Source organism: Dicentrarchus labrax, unplaced genomic scaffold (assembly GCF_905237075.1).
Source record: "Dicentrarchus labrax unplaced genomic scaffold, dlabrax2021, whole genome shotgun sequence".
Lineage (NCBI taxonomy): Eukaryota > Metazoa > Chordata > Actinopteri > Moronidae > Dicentrarchus > Dicentrarchus labrax.
In genome coordinates this window covers 8,269,016-8,291,367 of record NW_026136717.1, presented here as the reverse complement: position 1 = coordinate 8,291,367, position 22,352 = coordinate 8,269,016, and the positions used below count along the sequence as shown (strand labels likewise).

Here is a 22,352-nt window from a genome sequence, read left to right as displayed (position 1 = left end):
CTAAGTAGCAAGCGGATGAAGTTCTTAAATAAACTATTACGACTGCTTTTAAAAGAAACAAAATGGCGCCAACAGACATGTGATGCACATGTCTGACAGCGGTGTATTCCCTAAAAAAATACAGATATTTTGAGATGTTGCTATGCTATTCACAGCAGCGTGGGTGGAGTGTTATTTAAGTGCCACTACACTGTTTATCTGGCCGGTGTGTGACCTTTGAAGGACGCTGCCTCTGGAAGGTTTGGAGGTGACAACTCCTCCATAACTAATGCGCTGCTGGCTTCAACCATGGATTTGTCGGGCATCTGACAAGTGGGCGTTGTCTCACTTTTGACCTTTTCTAGGGAGCTGCTGGAAGTAGGTTGTTGGCTAAGTGAAGTCACCTTCATGACAATGGCCCTTTGCATTATAAAACTGCACCAATGGGATTGAAAGGTGCTAAACTATGACTTTGGTGCAGAGATGTGGTGCATGAGATTCTTTATAATAATCACTGATGAATAAAGCAACATTGTTCCATCAGTTCAGTGAGTCATTGTTAACAGAGGTCTATTGTACTTTATTAAGTCATTCATTTTTAACACAAAATTCTTCTTGCTCAGATAAACCTCACTGACACTGTGCAGCTTCCAAATAGGCTTCTATCATGCAAAGGGAATGTATTGGATAAAGACTGAAGGGTATGTGCCAAGACAAATTCCTCAGGAAAATGTAAAATAAACAGCCAGTTTGGTCCTTAGGGATGGTTAAAAGTGCATCTCTGGTGTCAATCTTTCTGATGATTTCTCTTGAAGCTTGAGCTGGGTTGCACAGAAATTTAAAAGTAAACAGTAAACAGGAAATGCTTTAGATCATTGACCATGTTTTTCTTTCTTTCTTTCTTAACCATGATTCAGTCCCTAACTTCCCCTGAACAACTTGTTTTTAGTTTTTGTTAGATTTGAAATCATATGAAATATATTGAATGCAAACAGGGCACAAATAGAACAGGCATCATTTGTTTTTACAAAAATTACCAACTTCCAAGTTTACTTGAAACAGCAATTTTAAATTTTCTTTTTCAAAACCCTGGATTGTAATTGCAGACCTTATAATACAAGAATGGAAATTATCAATATTAACATATGTTGTTGTTCATTTAATTGTTGCTTGGGAGTGTGTAGGAGTGGTCACGACCTCTTCCACACTTCACTCTTCATTATCATTAATTTAATACAGTATCTCTATATTCATTTCACATCAGTATTCATGTAATTAACATTCAAAATCTCAGTTTATTTAAATAAACCGTGGTCAAGGTTAAATCTCCTGTGCCATATTCCCTACATTTTTATGAAAGGTGTTATATATGAATAAAGTTATCAATATTATGATGTTTGAAAATAGATTTAGATTGTAATCAAGATTCATACAGTAGATATCAAAGTATATCAGACACTCTTCTTAATGGTGTTGCTATAATTCAACCCATCTCTTGTTACTTGGCTCATCTGGTGGAACAATGGTTTCATCAATCATAGACAGATGAAATGACACTAATGTTCCAGTGATTCTCAGGATGCTCTAAATCGTTTTTTCACTGATACTGGCACTGAAATCAAACCAGCTGTATTTCATAATGTCAGTTTCAGTTTTGTGGCTCAAGTCAGTGCAGTAGAATTCATGCTTATAACTTCTTAATAAACTTTTAAAGAGGAGTTTATGTGTATGTGTATGTATGTTGGAATCTTTGATACATTTTTGTTTGCCAGATGGTTACAAATTATGGATTACTTCCTCTATATACTATTATAATGATAGACAGTAGTTACAATTTATGGGAAATGTTAAATAACATACAGTTATTTGGAGATTAATGCTTTGGTTTAGGAGGTTTTCACAGTCTCACAGCCCAAAGATACCACTGCCATCTAGTGGACAAAAGGAATTACAACAATACAACTTACAAACATTGATTTCCATTTAAACAGACAGTTTATGGTTGATAAGGTATATTCTGTACCAAAAACGGAAACTTTTACTTTTTTACTACAGACTGATTACTTTTTTATTATTCTAATTTTGATTACTTTAGTCAAACATATTGAAACTGAAATGTGTGCTCCTTCATGCTTTTGTTCTGAAAGTTTACAGGAAGAGTCATTTATTTGACTTTGGTGTCCCTGCTGTTGGTTGCTAGGGGCAACACAAGCACCAGGCGACGCTGGCGGACAAAGTCACAATTTTGCAGTTGTATTTGAGTTAAGCCCTGATAACTTTAAAACTGTTTTTTTTTTAATGTACGATAAATAGTCTGAGTGGAAATGCCACCAAAGGCAGCTAAAAAGGGCTCTGCTAAAAAGCCCAGTGCAGCTGGAGCCGCAGTTGTCAACAAGAACTGGGAGGCTGGTCTCACCAGAGCACAGTTTGAAGAGGTTTGTTATCTCACTGGTTTAAATTATTTCGTGTGTCTTTAACATCTCTCTTCTAACACACAACGGGACATTTTGTAGTTCTTAACAACTGACTACACGTGATAGTTTTACAGGTTGTCGGTGTAGCTAGCGGTTAACGTTAACGTTAGCTATCTTACGTTAATTTACAGTGTTTAATGTTACGTGCGTGTGCGTGAGATTTCTACTCTTCATTTCAGATTGCCTAACGTTAGAAGAAATGTAGGGTGTTCTTCTCTGAGCCAATTTCACGTTAACAACCTTTCATTTGTTAATCTTGTGAACAAAATAATTGGAACAGCAAGCCTTTGAGCTTTTATTTTGAAGGAGACATCCAAACAGGAAGTAGTAGTTAATTGTCGTTGCTGAGGGTATCTTAACACACCAGTTAAACTTGGATTTGTACTGTGGTGTGTGGGTATTTCTGTACAATTTAACAGTGTTTCTGTGAGTAACGTTTAACTTTCTTTAATCAGTTGAAGTCATGTGATGTACGGCGTCCCTGAAGCTTTTGTTCAGTCCGCTTAAATCCACCTGTCAATTAGCTGTAAAGGAAATACAGAGAAGCATGATGTAAAAAAAAAAAAAAAAAAGTTAACCTCTATCAATCAGTGTAATTTGTGGTTGTTGACCTGGTCGATGTTCGTGTATTAGTGTGTATAATCCTGGTATTACAACGCCTATTCCAGGATTCATGGCAGGCCTGTGTGTCTTTTGTGGTTGGGAGAAGTCCAGAGGATGAGGAACTGATCAGGGCTTTGGCTTTGGCTGCACAGCAACCATTACGCAGGTTTTTCACCTTGTTGACCTTGGACGGCACCCTTGCAAAGGTATTAGTTTTCTTCAAATTCTTTTTTTGTCATTGTTTAGTCTGTAACAGTGGTGTAACTCTAATACCTTGTGTCAAACATTGACTGTGTCAAATGAAAACGATTTCCTGTCTGTCTTACAGATCCATGAACTGGGGAATCCTAAAGCAAAGAAACCTGACGATATCCCCACCTTTTATGAGGTATGTTTAGGATGAGTAAATTGATACATTACAGTAGAGAATGAGTGTTTCTGATATGCCGTGTCACTGTACTAGTGTCTTCTGATTGTCTAAAAGAAACACTGTGTGTTCCAGTGCTTTATTCTTTGTATGTGTGTGTGTTTGTGTCTTATGTAGGTTACAGAGCCTGCTAAAGCGCTGCTGGATGCAGGAGAGGAGATTCCCTGTGACCTGATGGCAAAAATACTGAAGTTTCAGCTGCTTCAGATTAAAGCCAATGATCAGCAGAGGAGGGAGGACGAGAAGGTGAGTGTTTCTTCATATATGTGATTCTATGTTGATTATTATAACTTAGTAACAGTGTTGAACTAGAGTAGATTTTCACGCAGGTTCCAGTTGAAGTTTTGTTACAGTCATGACCATTTTTGCTTTTAAGGAATAAGTGGCCAAAAACTTGTTTTTGTGCAATTTTTGTCCACATCTGTTTAAGGCTGAGGAGGAGAAGGCAAAGGCCGGTCCTCCTTCTGTCAACAAGGACAAAGGAGGGGCCAAGGACAAAAAGGGGAAGAGTCCGCCCTCACCTGTGGCAATGGCCAAGGAGAAGAAGACCAAGCTCAAACGCCGGGAGGATGTTGAGCCACCAACCTTTATAGGTAAGAAATGTGCATTAATGGTAGCGTGTATCTACTTGTGTACAAGAAAGAAAGAGAGAGAAGTTAATTCACTGCGTGTGTTATGTGTTTTTGGGCACAGATGATGAACCAGAGGATGGCCCTCAACTCTATATCCTGGTGCTGGGCTTCTACCAGCCCCACCTGATTGGGGCTCTTGATGCCATAGGAGTGCATGTAGCCAATGTCATCAAGTTGTGTTCGGAGCACACACAAACATCTGACACCAGTAAGAGGAGTGAGCAGAGTCAGAGAGTGTCTCCAGTTTTTGATGCAGGTAAAGGGCCTTCAGTATTTAAGCAGGATTTAAACTCATCAATATACCCTTATTTTTTATATTTATTTATTGTATGCTGTTACATCATCATTTCCTCTGTGTGTGCCAGAAGCAGAGGATGGTAGTGAAGAGCTGGCTGTGCAGGCCAAGAAGTTGGATGTATTCTGGTCAGGGCTTAGAGGAGTTTTGGACAACGGGCCAATGCAGTCCAACCTCCATGATGTGGTTCAGCTCAGCTACACTGTCCCAGATCTCTCGTCTCCCTTCCACCCACAGGAGCCTGAGGCTGAGGTAAGTTGAACCTGACAGATATGTGTTTCATAGACTTATCCTCATTGCTGATTTTCTTGTATAGAATATTGTAGATTATTTTTTTTGTTACTAATTCAGTTTCACATTGCCCGTGAGTTGAGTTTGAGTCTTAATTTTGTGTGTCCAGGTGGAGATGGGAATCCATATATTTGATGGTGTGGCCAATCTCATCTATGACTGCCTGGACTGGCGCAGGCAACATCAGCACTACCTGGACAACATCAGACTCATCAATGTACCCACTGCTGTTGGGTCAGACCCACAGTCTTCAGAGGTGAATATACATACACATGCGTGCTTGTCAGTATAACTGCACAATATAGCTGCATCTGATGATTAGTTTTCACCCACGTTGTGTGGTGGAGAGCTAACGCAGGTCCTTCCTTCCTGCTGCTGTCAGACTTTACAATCAATGTTCTCCCAGTGGATCACACAATATTTCCTTGTGCAATAATGTGAATTCACCTGTTGAGTTTGTTTACTTGTTTATTATATTTATTATATCTTGCTTTTTTACTGATGACTTTTGCTATCCCCTTTGCTGCCGTAACACTGCAAATCTCCCCACTGTGGATATTTCATATTGATTCATCTGCTGGTTATTTTCTCAATAAATAGACTTATTGTTTTGTTCATAAACCATCATAAAGTTTCCCACACCTTTAAATGTCTTGTATTGTCAAATAGTCCAAAACTCAAAGACATTCAGTCTCCTTGTAAAAGCATTGTGATAGCAGAGGATGGTTTCGATCCATCGACCTCTGGGTTATGGGCCCAGCACGCTTCCGCTGCGCCACTCTGCTGCACAGGCACAATCTGAGTCAGGCCTCTATTTTCTGGCTTAGTTCCTTGGCCATTAATGTAGGTAGTAACATTGACACTATAATCCTTTTAACTTAATTTTCTTTAGACAGTGTTGGCAGCATTTGTGTGAAGTGAAATCAGGGAACCATGAAAGTGTTCAGAGCCTGCCTGGTATTGTTCATTGTAACTTTCACAGTGCAGACTAATTGTTTGGCCTATTAAATATTCAGTATTTTTTGTGTGTTTTTTATGTTCGAGGTTGTGCTGACCCCTGTCCCCATGACTCCACGCTCCAAGAAGAAGTCAGTGCGTGAAGAAAACCCTCCAAACCAAGGTGAAACCTTTCTCTTTAATAGTCCTCCCTCATGTTTACTTCGCGTTTCCTTTGTGTGTGTATGTTTCGAATAAAAAATCAGACTAGCATGACAACCTTCTTTCTTCTCTACCCTCTGTTCTTTGTGGACAGAGACGGAGCAGCCTCCTTTCTCTACCAATGTGGACATGCGTTACTATAGCAACCTGCTCGACCTAGTTCCCCCTGAAGCCTGCTCTGTGCCACTAATCTTGCACTGTATGCTGGAACAGGTCTGTGTGCGTATTGCGAGTGTACGTGTGTGGCAAGACCAAGATTTGGAAGGTTTGGATAGTCAGCAGATAAGTGTTTTTGCAGCTAGAATAATGACTCACTAATGGATTGAGAAGCACACTAGAAATGTGTACTTTTTACACTGTGTTTAGGGATTTGTACATTTGCATTTAAGATTTGTAAACCTGCATAGTATGGCCTTCCATTTTCCTCATACGGTATGTGTGCATTTGTGTATTTAGGTGGTGATTTCAACAGAACAGGCTTTGTCCACCCCGTCCCATGTGGCTGAGGAGCCCAAACCTGGTCCTGGGTTAGATCATGAGCTGATCAGCTTCATGCTCCAAAGCTTCCTGCCTCTGATACACACAAAAGAGGAGAGAAGCCACATGTTAAACAGTTTGCTTTCTACAGCCCAGAATGAAGAGGACAAGAAGGTATAGTGGCCATACAACAGAACACGTATACCTACATTTCCAATTCACAGGAGTTACAAAAATTTCAATGACATATATGTTTGCACATGCAGCATTGGTGGTTCAGTGGTAGAATTCTCGCCTGCCACGCGGGAGGCCCGGGTTCGATTCCCGGCCAATGCAGCAAATCCTTTTTTACTGTTCATTTAGGTGCGGGGGGGGGGTATCTCTGCTGCTCAGGGAGGAATTAAGGGGCTTGTATGTCTGTAGGCAGAGCCGTTTGCAGGCGTTTGGAGCACAATAGCCGATCCCCGACAGCTCTAGTGTCATGTTGAGTGGTGTCGCTGCAGCACATGTGGAGGAGGGTGGGCGTAGATGTGTCGTGGCGGGGGAAGGTTGGCGTACTCGCTTTCTTGAGCAGAGAGAAGGCATGTGGGGAAATCAGTCTGCTCTTCCTGTTGCTGTTTTTATATTTTAACAAGTTGTTTACTAGTTATTTTACTAGTTTATATTTTAGGGTTACTAAACAAAAATACTTGAAATGACTGTATATAAGACCCATAACACACTGAAACTTACATTTACTGTAGAGCATAGCTGAGCCATAAATAAATGCTATATATGTCCAGCAGAGGGTGCTATAGTCAAAGTAGATTGTAGTTACCATTCACCCAAACAGTGGGTGCCTACTGTGCAGTAAAGTGCTACAAACATTAAAACATAAAACTTATCATTTTATAGACTGAAACACTGGGATTATATATTTTCCTTCTTTTACATGTCTCTGGTCTCCAAAGCCAGGTATAATGTATGTGAATTTTTTCTCCTTTATATTGGAAGAAACACTCTACACAGAATGCAATTATTCACTCATTTATCTCTGTTTTATTAAATGTTGTGTCCTGTGTTAGAAGTTATTGGAGACATTTGGAACAGAGGAGACTAGGAAGAAGTCTGAGCACCCGCTGGTTATCAGACACCATGATGAGAGGGCACTGCGCTTGAGGGATATCAGAGCAAGTCGATTTTTTTTTTATGCTTGCAACTGTGTATAATTGATTCTTTTTTATTGTCCTTGTGGAATTTAAATGAGGCCAATGAATAGGCTGTATAGTTTGTGTAATCTTGGCTCCACTCCTTATTTTTATCTTTAGACCAGAAATATGTTCATATACTGTGTGTTTTATGTGTGTCCCTCTCAGGCGGCTCAGGGTTTTGATCCAGCAGAGGTGGAGTTGTCCATGATGAGGCAGTCTCCAGTGTGGGAGCTGATCCACTCTGTAGCTCAGCAGAGACACAATGACTCCTGCTGGATGGCAATTAAACAGCAGCTACAACACTATTGCACTGACGGTCAGAAACCTGTCAGTTACCTGTCAGATGCATCCACTTTAGTGCAGTATATACATGGCTGTCGTACTTGTAGCACTTTCTCAGAGTTTGGCAACTTCGACTGTATTAATCCAAATAGACAATTACATATAATAACAAGTGTTGGTCTATGCTTTGTTGATGTTATGATATCCCACAGATGTTGTGTCATGGCTGGAAGTGGAGCGTTTATTTCATCAGAGTGTGTTTGAGAGTATGCCACTGACCAGGCTGGACCAAAAGGGTGTGCTAGTGAATGCTCCTGGACCACTGGGAACACTGGAACCAGCACAGCAACAGACATCCACAATAATCCCCTGGGACAACCCACTATCCTACGCTAAACAGCAGCTTAATAACCTACGTACTAAAGGTCTGTCACTACTATGGTTAATTCAGTTACTGTGATGTTGTGACATTAGCTTACATGCATTATATTACAAGGTACAGCTGAATTTATTGCCTTAACATCTCTCAACTGTACATATTTCAGTGCCATACCTCATAACTTATTTCAACACTAGGTTCGACGTTTCTCACTGAAGATCCCGATAACACAGAGGTATTGTTTCTTTGTTCTCATTACTGTAGCTGCTATGATAAAAGAATATCAAGCTTTTGTTCTTGTTTTGTTTTTTCCTTCCAATAATGTTGCCTGTTGTTTTTTTTCTCCAGCGGATCAGTGGGGGAGTGTGTTGCCAGCTGGACTTATCTGACATTCAGAGTTGTAGGCTGAGATCTCTGTTTGACTGGCACTATGCTGAACACCACAGTGCCTCTATCTTCCCACAGGTGACCCGTCTTATCTTGTCTTTCTGGGGGGTATATCTGTGTCAGCATGAGGTAACAGTTGTACCTGCTGTCTGTTGTTGAATATGGTAATTGTGTTGAAGCCTAATCGAAACTAATCTAATTTATGCTAAACCACCACCACAGTGATCAGATTAGACATACTGCTGTTGCTTCACTCAGCTCCTGCTGCTTTTCACATTAATAGCTTCGGTGCAAAGATAACTTAGCATTTAATGTGAAGTGCAGGACTCAATTATAGAACACACACTTAAGGTTACACACTGCAGCAACATGTTCATTTTTTAAACAACTTTTTAAACGTGCTGTACTGATAAAAGACCATGACAATCTTATGGACAATTCAATTTTATCTTTTTCCTTATATGTAGGTACTCCAGTTAGCCTCAGAAGAATATCGCTGCTTGGACACCTTCAGAGGAAGTCATAACAACATCCTGTACATTTTCTGTCACAATCCAATGAGCCCTTATCGCCAGTGCAAGGAGTTCTGGGATGTAGCCCTTCACACTGATGTCAAGTTCAGGTCAGAGTGCAAGTTCTTATTGTCAGGTGTTTTCCTCTTACAGGACATGAATAGTAATATGTCTTTTTCTATGTAAGAGGGAGTGGAGTGTTACACAGACTTAAAAATCCATATCTTTTTGATAGGAAGTACCTGGAGAATGTGGCAGATATAATTTCAGATTGGACAAAAGAGGAGGAATTAAAGAGAGAGGCAATGCTACTCAGAAATCTCAGGCCTGCTGAGTCTCCAAAAGGTACTGTAGCTTGTCGAACTAAAGGCTCTTGCAATGAGACGATACTAACCACCATACAAAGACAATGTGTTCTTTGTTCCTGGACTAGATGGAAGGGCTACAGATTCTGCAGAGGAGGAGGACACTCTGGAGCCAGTCATCAGAAAAGACTCCCTTAAAGTCAGTACCAACTAACACATGAACATTCACTTTCTCAGTAGCTTCTCAGCAGAGTTACAGTAACTCTTTGAACCCTTAGTAGAAAATTTTAAAAAAAATTAACTTGATCACACAGCTGTGTAGATTGACATGCATATTGTACAGAATATCATGCCCAATCAGGACTTACTTAACAGCAAACTACTAAATAAATGCAACGTGTAATCATCCTTTCAATTTCCAAAAACATACAGTACATAATAATAACATCTATGGCAGTTAAAGTACAATGACGCCACAGTGTTTTCACTGCAGAAATGGGCAATATTGATAATAACTTAAAGCTCAACAAAATGAAAAAAGCACCAGATATTATTATCTATTGTTATTAAATATTAGTGCCATTTTGTAGATTTCATTGAATCAATTCAGGAATCCAAAAAAGAATATGTACTTTTTTATTCCAAAGAATTGCACCGCTAGTTTTAAATGTAACCTCCTCTAAAGTTTCTCAAACCTAGTCACTGCCATGTAGTTCCTTGAACTTCTTCTTCTACAGGCCTGGAAATTGGAACAGGAGCAGCTCAAGGAGGAGGAGATGGCCAAGAAATCAAAGAAGGAGAATACACCGAAAGGCAAGCAGCAGAAGGAGGAGCCTAACTCGAAGGACAACAAGAAAAGTAGCAAGAAGAGCAGAGCAGAGACAGCAGGAAGCTCAGCCAAGACTCCCACAGAGTCCATTAGTACCACAGCGCCCCCTGTGGAGGAAAACAAAGAACTGCCTCCAGCAGAAGAACCATCCAATGTGAGGCACACACACAAAACTAGTAGCTAACTGAATTTATGTTTTAGAAAACAAACATAGATTATAAGTTTTGTCTGCTTATAAATAATACTTGTAATACAAGTACAATCACTGTAATCACTGTGTGATGTGTAGGGTTTCACAGGCTACAGCATGGATGGAAAGTTGATCCATGTGTCAGGTCGTCTCCAGTACCTTTTCCCTTCAGATGGAGGACACATCACTGTGGAGAATGTCAGCTTTGTTGAAGGTACTGAGACAAATATGAGGTTGTGGAAAATAATCCACATCTGCATGTGCTTCTGAGGCACAACAAAGGTGCTTACATCCACACAAAACCAAGCCCACAGATTGCCTACATGCCCTGAGATCACTACAGAACTCTACATTATAACAGCTTTCTCTCCTTCAGCATCCTTATATAGGATGTAGGAAAGCATTCTCCTCGTGAAGAAATACAACATAACATTTATAACATTTATTTGCTGTGCTACGTAATTTGGAAAGTCGGTCATTGTAAGTGAGGTGATACCTAGTGGTGGTGACAGGTGATTTTCCAAATGAAACCATACAATTTTGCTGTTTTTACTCAAGGTTCCAGCCTGATGAAAGTGTCTGTGAGAAAGGATGGGCATCATTTCTACACACACATCAACCAAACTGTTGTTGAGCCAGCAGTTCCTGCCCCTCATTCCGAAGACAAAGAAATAAATGGCACAAAAGAAGATTTTAAAGGTGAAGATGCTCATCATACTACACACATTATGCAGAGTACAGAGTGCCTGTTATGTAAATGTAGAATTGATCCTATTATCCATCCCTGCAAAATTGGAAGATAATTTAGTAGATAACACTTTTGAACAAACCAAGATGACCTGTGAGTGTTTCTGTGTCTGTGCGTGTTTGTCTTTCTCTGTTTCAGTGTCAGAGCCTGTGGCAATGAAAATAGTGAAGGAGGGCTCCTTCTCAGCGGTGTTAGACAATGGAATCCACCTCTCATACAGTTTCTATGGTCCTACAGGAGAATACATAGGTGCTACACTTGAAACACATATAATTTTCATTCTTTGTTAAGTTTTAATTTGTCTTTTCTGAAAACAGGCTGAATATGCTTATAGACTCGCACATTATCTCAGTGCTCCAAAAAGTCTTATGAATATGTTTGCCCTTCAGACAAGGTTCAAATTTCTTCACAGTGCGGGCAGTATTAACTGGGTTCTTGTTTGGTGAATGTCTAGTGAGTCCCCAGGAAACAGAGGAAGGGGCCCCAGAAACCTCCACCTTTGTCCCTATCTCTCTCTCGTCCTCCACCCACCGCTCCAAGGGGACAGACCTGGATTCAGTTCCCTCCAAGACACACAGCCCATCCAGCCACACCAGACCTCCAGAGTCCCAGGTTCCACATATGCACTTAGATGCACAAAATAATACATATGTACATAAAAAAGGATGATTGAAGGATAAACATTTCAATAAAAGTATTTTTTTAAATTGCTCTCAAAGTATTGTAAAATATAGTCTCTATAGTTTTGAGCTTAGGCTACTTATTGTGATGTCAAAGCATCTATAAGGAACTTTAATTTTGTGATGATTCTGGTGGCCCCTGTTGACAAAAGCCATAGTGTTTCTTTTATCTGATTCATTGAGGAATAACAATAAAAACATAACCATCAGGGTCTTGTTTGTTTATGTAGGTCATACAGAGGCATCGGTATTAAATTGAGACTGTTTCATAACCAGTTGAATACTCCTGGTAGTACATTCAGTTAGTTATTAGTGTATCGCTATGCACTTGTTCATTATTGTGTATGATTGTGTGTAGTCTAAGGTGTGTGATGGCCACCCAGCATTGCCATCAAGTCCATTCAACAGCCTCAATCTGTCTGTTCCTAATGGCCTACTTCTGCAATTTCTGCGAGAGGAAATACAAGGTCAGTGATGCCCTTTCTTGGGAATGTAAATACACACTCATACACAGATGTGCGTGTGTGTGTGGGGGTGCGTGTGCGTGTATCCTAAGTGTAATTTTACTGAAGCTTCAGTCACTAAATTGCATCCCTGGAATGACTGTGATACATCAGAGAAATCATAAGCAGAGCAATACAAGTAACACACAATACACACAATAAACTGTCACATCACCCCTTAGACACTCATCTGTTCATCTTCCACTCTCAAATTTACCTCCTCACACGCTGGCAGAAGAGGATCCTTGTGTCACAATGTTTGATGTGCCCTATATACAATTTTTGCATATTTTCCATAACTATTAAATTCCAATCTATGACTCTGTACATATATTCATCAAATATTAATTGCATAATTTGTGTGTCCAGGAGTGTCCTCAGAAGAGCAGGGCATGTTGGTGAAACAGGGCTTTCCTCTTCATGGCACGGCAGTTGTAGGGCAAGTTCAGGACCCCTCCCTCTCCAAAGAACTGTCCCGCATTGTCACTAGCCAGGGAGCGGTGATCAGATGCATGAGAGACGGCTCCACAGAGGTAAACATACTGTGAATACATATTCATATATAGAGCCATGCATGCCAACAAATGTACCACAGATTTGTTGTACAGGCAGAGCTGAACCATCAAGACGTCTTACTCAAAAATCACATGTGCACTGCAGGTTCTGTTTGCTGACGGCTCAGTCAGTTTCAGTCAGGATTCTGGTCCAGTGTGGGTTCCTGACTCTGAGGTTGAGGAGGAAAACCCCTCTCAAGAAACTGAGGACAAGCAGAAAGGTTAGAGCGCAGCACCACTGTGTGCAAAACAGTGTTCCTTCCATCTTCTAATGAACATGACTGGCCCTCAGCTGGGAGGGAAGTAATCACTTTGAATGACACACGGTGTCATACTGTCTTTGTATGTTTTGTTTGTGTATATACAGAGCACAGCTCAGAGAAGGAGGCTGATGCTCAAAGAGGGTGTTGGTTAACTACGACTCCATCTGGAGCTCGCATCTACACTGTGGGGACCACACACAGGCATATACCCACCCCGCCTCTTCTCGCCTTTAAGGCTACAGACCCCATCACCAATGAGGTAAGAGTGCAGTATTACTCCTGATGATACACAGGTTTCTAGTTCTCTTCACTGTAGTGTCAGTTTTTTCATGTTTCATAATTAATTTAATGAAAAATGGCAATATGTATTGCTGGTTGTAACCTCTTTAGCTTGGTATATGTGGTTGTCTCAGGTGATGCTGAGCCGGGAGGATCTGGTAGTTTCTGTCCAGAATCCAGACGGATCTCTAAGTGTCGAACATGCAGACGGAACCAGGATCACCAGTCTCTACCAAGACAGACGACCAGACACACCACAGAACATACTGCTGCACACAGGTTACTAGTATATAGTCCATACATACTGTAGTAAACACAGATCTTCCTATGTACTGATGTAGACATAAACACACACAAACATGCATGTAATCTTTGATTTAAGTTGTTATTTTTTACTAACCTAAATCCTTGTGTCTGTTAACTTTCCAGGGGAGCACCCTGTTAGTGTGACCCTCAAATCAACTTCTGAATGTGCATGCAGCTGCACGGAGTGCGTGTGTGTCACACGCTGCGTGGACAGCGTTGATGAGAATGTGCACATCCAGGCTACATTTGACAATGGAGAAGAGATAAGCAGGGACAGTGCAGGGAAACTGTGTGACAATGAGGATGCTGGACACACATGTACAATGCTGAGTGAGTGTGAGCATGAAAGAGGAAGTAGTGTGTACAAAAATGTTGAAGAGAGCGTGCTTGCAGAAGATACCATGGCTGACAATGGTAAGAGGAGTGCATGTGAGAGCGATAAGGGGAGTGTGTCTGCCAAAGAGCGGGTGGTATTGGTGGAGAAGGAGGGCTGTGCCACAGTGGCGATGTACCCAGACCGACACACGGCTCACATCTTTTTAGCCGATGGAACTGTCATCACTGGGAACAACCAAGGCGCCTATCAGGTGGGTGGTTTACAGCAAATATCACATTTATGTTTCAAGTTATTATGTGAATATAGAAGCTTTCAAACAATTCGGGAATACGTTTTTGTTACCACAGTGTCAGTCTTGATATGACCAGCAGATGGCACCAAAGTTAGACTTTTGTACACCGAATCATAGATATATACACATTTATCTACATGTTTGTTTGTGTGTATGCTTGTGCATCCAAGGTGTTCCCATCCAGTGTGGGGCTCCTGCAGATCCAAAGTGACGGAAAGTGTGTGTACTCGTCTGACCCACTTGTAACCCCCAGTCCAAAGGGTGGCACTCCCACAAACCAACCAGGAAGCTACACCATGAGTCACACAGACGAAGTGGCCTGTGACACTACAGATCCTGATGGGAACCACTTCCAGGTCAGTTACAGGGTAATATGAAGATGGGTTAGTGTCATCATGCAAGTGTCCCAAACGTTGTGGCGAGGGTCAAAGAAACATCTCTTTCATAGCAGTATGTGGAGTGTCCAAAGCAACAGACTTACTAAACTAGACTGAAAATATATTTGAATTCATCTTGAATCTGACTTTAAGCTTGCACTCACTTCAGCAAATTTGATTGCTGGGGCTTCTCCTTTTGCTTCACTACCTCCATTATAACAGCTGATCCTCGTATAATCCAGGGAGATATTGAAACCGCTTGTTATGTACATTTGAAAAAGATTCTTAATAAAACATTTAAAAAATCTTAATCTTCCACACAAGTTGATTTGCCTCTCTAAGTTGATTCTCTGACCTGCGGGTGTGTGTGTGTGTGTGTGTGTGTGTGTGTGTGTGTGTGTGTGTGTGTGTGTGTGTGTGTGTGTTGCAGGTGATGGAGGATGGACAGTTGTCAGTGTTGAACTTCAGCCCTGCTCCAAGCACACTGAAACAGGATGAGGAACAGCCAGGGGAGGAGGAGGACAGAGAACTGGCCAGGATTAATGTAAAACACAGAGAACATTGTCCCAGGTGGGCCTGTATACACACAAACTGCACCTTACTACACATTTACAGATAATTAGCTATGAAAAATGACCACTCTGATGTAGTCATCACTATTGTACTGTACTGCTTGTGTTCCAGGCTGTTTCTGGTGCATGAGGATGGCTCTGGTACTGAATTACTGAGTTCTCAAACAGTAGAGGAAGTGCTCTACCAGGCGTACTCTGACCCTACCATAGCGCTGCTGAAGGAACCATTGCCAGACACACAAGGTGCTCTATCTTTAAAATCAATAAAAATCTATGCTCATAAAATAGAATTTCAGAGGTTGATTAAACCAGTTTTATTATTTGATCGAGCCAAGTTGGAGTTAAAAGCATAATTTTTTCCCATTATGTTGTTAATGACTCTTGAGTTGAGTGCACTTTACTCATTCTATTATTTATCTAAAGAGGAATAAAGGTAAGGGAAGACCTTTCAATTTCTGGTAAATAACATGAGGTTTGTGTTTGTTTCAGATGAGTTTGGCATTACCATCCTAAAGCCCGGCCACCAGAGTGCGTGGTCCCAGTGGTTGCTAGGGAAACAGAACCCTGACATCACCCCTCCCAACCTCAGAAACCGCAGCTGGCATGACTTTCCTAGAACAGAGGTACAGGTAACACATATTGTTCATGCAAACAACACACTCAGGTCCGGACACTGACATTTATCCTCCCTCTGTCTCTCTCTGTATTCCAGAAAAAGAGGCCAGGTCCTCCACTGGGTACTGACTTGGGACGAGGTTTGACTGTGAGAGAGAGGTCTGCTGGCTCTGCAGCACAGCGTCAGCCTGTCAGGAGCTGCCCTGAAGTCCTAGAGATGAGGGAACTGTACCAGCATCGACCATTCACCACAGCACTCAGAAATCGTGTAGACACACAACTGAAGGTAAAACAAACCCATGTCTGTGGTCATATGACTCATATGTCTAACAATCAAAGTTTTGCCAAGATTATTATCTCTTATCTATTATCTATCCATTATATGCTGTAATTTGTGATGGGAGAAACGAAGCTGAAGCCCTGAGTCACTGTTAAGCAAATGTGTTGATGTGTTCACTGTTTCGAAACATTTGATTCAGCCAAAAAATTGTGACATCTGCTGGCCAAACCATTGGTATTGAATTTGTACAGATGGATTAAGCTGCGGTCTGACATGAGCAAATTTGCATCCTTTCTTCGCAAGGAGTTCAACTTTGACCTGCAATGTCGCAGCCTCAACCAATAGCAAAGACAGATCATGTGCATTTGCAGGCAATGGTCACTCCCCTGCATTTGCGTAAATTCGGCGTGAATCTGAGGCCACAACTAACCGCTGAAATATAAGTGGTTTTACTGCTTTCATTATTGTGCCATAACAAAGCCTCATTTGGGGTTATCACATGATTTTGGGCATGGAGAAGCCAAGCATTAAAAACACATTGCTGCAATACTTCTGCTTTGAAAGGTCGATGCTGTCTTGAGTAGTCAGCTTCAAGCAGAACATCACTAACTGTAGAAAATGCCAGACTTCCTGAAAACTGTGGGAGACAAATGTTTCCTTTGCAGGATGGTGACAGATTTTGAAATGTGGCTTTGACTATAGGAATACATTGAGAATTTGATGGAAAGGGAGCAGCGATCAGAGGAGATGAGAGTTAAAAACCCTCGCACGGAGGAGGAGAGTGCTCATGCCAGTGATCTGCTCAACCTAGTCCTGGTCAGCACACACACATACACACACGCATGTACAGTATAATGCACAACAGGTACTGTATATTCATGTACTGTGTCATCAGGATCTTTCCCCAATGCATAAATAGAAGAATACCCAAGACAAAATTCTACAAATCAATAATATTGATAGAAAAATGGTACACAATATATATGTATTAATAATTGTATTTATTAATAATTATTAATTATGTATTTTCTAGTCTTTTGCAGAAGAAGAGGATGCAGGTCACATCTTTGACAAGAGGACCTCAGGTGTGTGGGCTGTGTTTGAACAATGTTGCAAGTCCAGTGAAATAGAAGTTACATTTGCAATACTATGGTTTCCATTATTCACTAATGACATAAGCAATTAATTAAGCATACCTCTTTCATTGTAATACCTTTAAATTTGTCAGTATTCATTTTAATTAGTCAGTGGGATTGTTTACAGTCACTTTTTGCCTATAGTAAGTGAAGCAGCGGCGGCTCAGTGGTTAGCACTGTTGCCTCACAGCAAGGGTTTCCTGGGTTCCCAGCTGGGGCAGGGCCTTTCCTCTTCTTTGGCTGCGTGGGTTTTCTCCGGGGACTCCAGTTTCCCCCATCATCAAAACATGTATGTTAGGTTAACTCTCCAGTCAGTGCCCTTGACCAAAGGCACTGGCTCAGATCTGGAGTTGGTCCCTGGGCGCTGTGCTAGCTGTGCACTGCTTCTAGTACTTAGGATAGGTTAAATGCAGAGGTAGTTTCAGTATACTTTGTACTGTGTATGATTCTACATGAATAAGTTGATTTTTTTTCTTAAAACTAATCAGCAAAACCAGCATTCGAGGACAGGATTAGACTATTGACAGGATATTGTTGGAAAACTATGTATACTCAACTTAGATTTTGTAAAACTGAAGTGGAGATGACAGAGGTTCTGGTAATTTCAAGTTGAATATTTAGTAGCTTGAGTTAAGTAGTGCATGTGATAGTTTTTTTGTTTGCTGTTAAGGGGTCATAACAAATGTACACTTATTTTTATTCTCTCTGTGTGTGTCCACAGTGGACATAGTCAGTCTGTACAGCCAAGGAGTTGGAGCCCCGAATGAACAGTCAGATTTTTCAGAAGACACAGCCACAGTAGCTACTAACAGGTTGGAGAGATTAAAATGGCATGAATGTATGCTGTAATGCGATCTACAGTGACAGTTACCTGTATTTAAATTAGAAAATTTTAAAAAGTTTGAAACTGCATTAATATCCTCTTAAACCAACTCTCCTATCCAGTTTTGCTAATGGAAAGGAGTCAAAATGGACTGAAAGACTTGCACAGCACAGGTAAATAAGATATGTGTGTAATTAGTTAATTATGGAAATGGATTTTAGCCCATTATTGTCTGTATGGCTGCTGCTGTGATTCCTCCTTTTAAAGGGAATTATTTGGGACAAAACTACAGCATCTACAGCAACATAAGACTAAAAAGAGGGTGCAGAATAGATATTGGACAAAACGTATCCCTTGTATTTGCACTAGTAGCCATCAACTCATCAATCATTTTCTCTTCATGCATGTGTACCTCAGGCAAGAGATGTATGAGGAGCAGGCTTGCAGAGAGGCTTTGAGGAAGAAGAACATTGTTCCGTTTTTCCACCCAGAAAATATTCCATTATACCAGGTACTGTATGTTTTCAGTACTTGAACATATATTTAAATGTGTTTTTGAGTCATCATTATTATGATAAAACCCTTAGATATAAACACACATTATTATTCACCAAAAACAAACCAGAACCTGCTGCAGCACCAAATACCAGACATGATGAGTCTCTCCATGGATCTCCCTCCGATCCCTAAGTCAGACAGTGCTGAGGCCTTCCTGAAAGATGCCCCACTAGAGAACAGTAAGTTATTATACTGTCAGTGTTTACTACAAGCTACTGAGATGAAACTCATTTTAAAGGTTGTCCTGTTGGGAATCTGTACAGAGAAACCGAGGCTTAATTGAACTGAAAAACATTTTTTTAAAGCAACTGTAAAAGTGCATAAAAATCATTACTGAACACGTACCTTGTTTGTGTTTTGCAGCTCCACGACCCTTTAACCCAACACCCTCTCAGTCTGCGAGGTAATGAAGTCTATGTTATGAGCAGTTTTTTTCCTCTGTTTAATTTTAACTTGGTTGTAGTGAATCACAAAACATCTATAACTTGATTTTTATTTCACAAATTGCTTGTGTAAATTATGTTTACTTTGCTTTTGCAACATGGCTTGACCCCTCCTGCTGTTTTGCTCTTAGTCATGCAGCAGGAAGTGACAGGAAGCTTGGAAAAAGACCCACCAACCCCACGCCTCAGACTGCTGGTTTGTTCCCTACCTTTCTCTGTTGTTTTGACTGCACCAATAATGTGTTACTACAGAAATTGTCTGAATATTGTAGGGACATTTTGAGGGCATAGTCTGAAGGTGGATTGAGCACTTTAAATTGCTTGAATGGATGTATAATCTATGTGCGTATGTGTCCATGCTAGGTGAAAGCAGTCTGAAGGGTTCATCTGGGCAGTGTAAGTCAATCCAGGTGGATGTGACTGGAAAGGCCAGGAAGACTAAAGTCAGACTACCAGCCTCTATCCTCAGCTCTAAGCCCTGCAGCGTACCAAATCAGCAGGTACCCAAACATTCACATGACAACAGTTATTCTGCAGCATATTATTGCATCTGACAAAAACTAGAATATGAAAATGTTATTCATGTCAACAAAACACCTGTGTTTGAGTAAATGCAATGGATTAGATTAATTCTAATTTCTTAAAGGTTATCTATGAAATTCATTGTCGCACTACAGCACCAGCATCTCAGACCAAACAATGGGCACTACCAGCAACCTGCATTGAAAAAAACTATAATTTTACATAATTGTAAAACACACTTCAAACTGGACTGAAACAAAATAAAACTCACCAAAACCATCTTTCTTAGTCTTTACAACAATCACCAGCGCTGGTTTTGGGCTGCAATGGCTGCTACGTAATGTTAGCTAATCCTTGGGGACAAATTTGCCCATCAAAATGTGTCTATTAAAAGCACTTGCTGTTGCCACTGACTGGCTAAGTGTCTGACAAGAATATGGAAGGATCCCTACAAAGATAGACCTTTTGTTTAACCAGAAACAGCCCTAATATCGCTATCAGTCGCCACCAGATTCCATAGACAAATGCAGTAATTTTACCTTGTATGTCATTTTAACATCATAAATTCATTTAAAACAGACAGCAACAAAATATATAATAATGTGCATAGATCACAAGGACACAAGGATACATCCTTACTAACCAGTTGATTCGCAAAATAAAAAATCCATTATATCTTTACATAGCAAGTAGTTGTTTGCTGCTATATTAATGTTGTAAGTCTCATTTATATTTACATTTCTATTTTGTTTAAAATGTAGCAATCAAAGGATTATATATATGTAATATACCTTCTAACTTCCTACTCCAACAGGCTCTTTTAATCTACTATATGCGCTAAAAGTGTCAATAAAAAGGAAAATTATCCTTAAAGAGACATAGAGGTGGCAATATGTCACTGTAGAACATGTCTTAAAAAAAATCTGTTTCTGCTGTGCAGCACATGATCAGTGATGTGACCCATTTTCCTCTGACAGCCTATAATCATGCAATTTTAAAAAAATATAGGTTACCATTCACACGTGTATTCACACACCACTCTGCATGTGTCCCGTATTCCAGTTCCTGGCAGTGGAAGAGCCGGTGAGAAGGAAGTGTCGAACTATTTCCCTGACCGATCCAAGTGCCATAGTGAGGGGATTCCAGCTCCTCCCAGCCAGCGTTGATTTTGGCACGCTGCAGGAGGGCACCTCCTCGACCATTACTGTGAGAATGAAGAATGTGGGTGTCGACACCTGCAGGTAAAACACTAGATTATGGATTCAAGGGCAAATGTAGGCTTCGAAAACCTGGAAATATCAGCCTTTGAACTGGTTTTAAACGGCCTTTATTGTGTCAGATGAGTGAGAACGAGTGCTTTGGATAGGTGCAGGCGATTTGTGGGTCACCTTCAAGTCCAAAGGGAAAACTTTGACCTGTAACTATTTGTGGTCTGTTTCGATCTGTCTCTCTGCAAGGTTCCACGTGAAACAGCCTCCTCCTGCTACAGGCCTCAGAGTCATCTACAATCCCGGGCCTGTAAGTTTCCAGCAGGATGTTATGATTAAATGTTTATGTGAATATTTGAATGAGCCCTTTTCTTATTAGTTAACGTGTCAGATTTATACATGTTTGTGTATGTGATATTTCTAGCCATACGTTTGAACTTGGTTAGGAAAAGTTACCATCTCAGCCCTTACTGAATGTCTGTGTAGGTGGCCGCAGGTTTGCATGTTGAACTGCAGGTTCAGCTGTTTGCCATGAGTGCAGTCCAAGCAGGAGAGGTAGAGCCAAAGAAGTACATCTCCCAGGATATCATCATCCACACAGAGACGGACATCCTTTACCTGCCTGTCACTGCTAATATCCTTTCAACACCTCAAGAAATTCACCTTCCATTTCACATTTTTCTGCTTTATAACTTATAGTTTTTAAGAATCAAATGAGCTTGTATTCAACCTGTTTGCATTGTCTTTACATTGATTTAGAAAAAGTTTTTATTGAAATCAGTCACAGCACTGACAGGAGGACGAAAACAGTGAATTCATTTTAAAATTTCCAGATTCAGCAAGTCTGGTGGCTCAGTCTTGTCTGTACAGAGTCATGTTGGTCCTTAAATAATTCCACCCATCCTTCCTCAGAGGTTGTATGACATTTGGCTCAAGGATCACACAAGTACACACACCAAAAAAGCCTCCAGGGTCCGTCAGCTTTCTTCCAGCCTACCAGGTGGACAGAGGGGCTGCACAGCCCCACAGACGACCGGGTACACTCCAGACCGGTCCTTCAGCAAGCACGGGTCAGTATCTTCAATAAAGAGAAATGTCACATGTGGACAGAAAGCAGCCACAATCTCTGAACCAGTTCTTGTTTGTAAATTTCAGGACACCCTAATTGTACCACCAGTCTGTGAGGAATACATCACCAACCTCCAATCAGATTTTACATCATTCAAGTCTTCATTCCATCACCATCCCACTACATTCCTCTATTTTGTTCCACAAAAATGGAAAAACTTTAATGTATTTTAATAATTTCCTCTGTTTCAAAGGTTGAATAAAATCTGAAATACACTGAAATAATTGTAGCAATTGAATTGTATACTTTTGTGTATACATATTCGCTGTATGTGTGTCCTAAAAAACGCCAAACAAGACATCTTGACCAGTTGGTCC

The 22,352-nt window shown here is 40.7% G+C and overlaps 1 protein-coding gene and 2 non-coding genes across 7 annotated transcripts; 2 read left to right on the top strand and 1 right to left on the bottom strand.

The window, feature by feature from the left end:
- The first annotated feature begins 2,164 nt into the window (after positions 1 to 2,164).
- Positions 2,165 to 22,259, top strand: spag17 (sperm associated antigen 17). Of its 5 annotated transcripts, none has more exons than XM_051428866.1 (49): positions 2,165 to 2,414; positions 3,122 to 3,262; positions 3,385 to 3,444; positions 3,601 to 3,729; positions 3,914 to 4,076; positions 4,177 to 4,371; positions 4,487 to 4,662; positions 4,811 to 4,957; positions 5,746 to 5,821; positions 5,954 to 6,072; positions 6,316 to 6,510; positions 7,401 to 7,505; positions 7,692 to 7,842; positions 8,021 to 8,233; positions 8,385 to 8,422; positions 8,536 to 8,652; positions 9,042 to 9,196; positions 9,322 to 9,431; positions 9,520 to 9,590; positions 10,129 to 10,374; positions 10,510 to 10,624; positions 10,969 to 11,109; positions 11,297 to 11,407; positions 11,613 to 11,770; positions 12,197 to 12,305; positions 12,711 to 12,874; positions 13,002 to 13,116; positions 13,263 to 13,417; positions 13,572 to 13,716; positions 13,867 to 14,330; positions 14,543 to 14,728; positions 15,180 to 15,319; positions 15,434 to 15,564; positions 15,811 to 15,944; positions 16,034 to 16,222; positions 16,919 to 17,032; positions 17,250 to 17,301; positions 18,074 to 18,164; positions 18,298 to 18,348; positions 18,593 to 18,686; positions 18,801 to 18,912; positions 19,097 to 19,136; positions 19,308 to 19,372; positions 19,540 to 19,676; positions 20,761 to 20,939; positions 21,156 to 21,216; positions 21,393 to 21,540; positions 21,805 to 21,976; positions 22,062 to 22,259. In XM_051428866.1, exons 1-49 carry the CDS (start codon positions 2,304 to 2,306, stop codon positions 22,069 to 22,071), a joined length of 6,501 nt encoding a protein of 2,166 aa, XP_051284826.1. In that variant the 5' UTR covers positions 2,165 to 2,303; the 3' UTR covers positions 22,072 to 22,259. The 5 variants fall into 5 exon arrangements, with proteins under 5 accessions (XP_051284826.1, XP_051284825.1, XP_051284823.1 ...); XM_051428865.1 differs by having other exon boundaries at positions 5,954 to 6,078; XM_051428863.1 differs by having other exon boundaries at positions 4,484 to 4,662; positions 5,954 to 6,078.
- On the bottom strand, positions 5,415 to 5,486 carry trnam-cau (transfer RNA methionine (anticodon CAU)). The gene has a single exon. It is a non-coding gene; the product is annotated as a tRNA-Met (tRNA).
- Positions 6,602 to 6,672, top strand: trnag-gcc (transfer RNA glycine (anticodon GCC)). The gene has a single exon. It is a non-coding gene; the product is annotated as a tRNA-Gly (tRNA).
- Positions 22,260 to 22,352: the final 93 nt, after the last annotated feature.

What these genes read in the sequence shown, in the direction of transcription:
- spag17 (XM_051428861.1), top strand. Translation starts at nt 2,304, where the DNA reads ATGCCACCAAAGGCAGCTAAAAAGGGCTCTGCTAAAAAGCCCAGTGCA. An exon ending in GTCTCCAGTTTTTGATGCAG is followed by an intron (nt 4,372 to 4,480) that starts GTAAAGGGCCTT and finishes TGTGTGTGCCAG; the next exon opens with AAGCAGAGGATGGTAGTGAA. An exon ending in ACAACCAAGGCGCCTATCAG is followed by an intron (nt 14,331 to 14,542) that starts GTGGGTGGTTTA and finishes TGTGCATCCAAG; the next exon opens with GTGTTCCCATCCAGTGTGGG.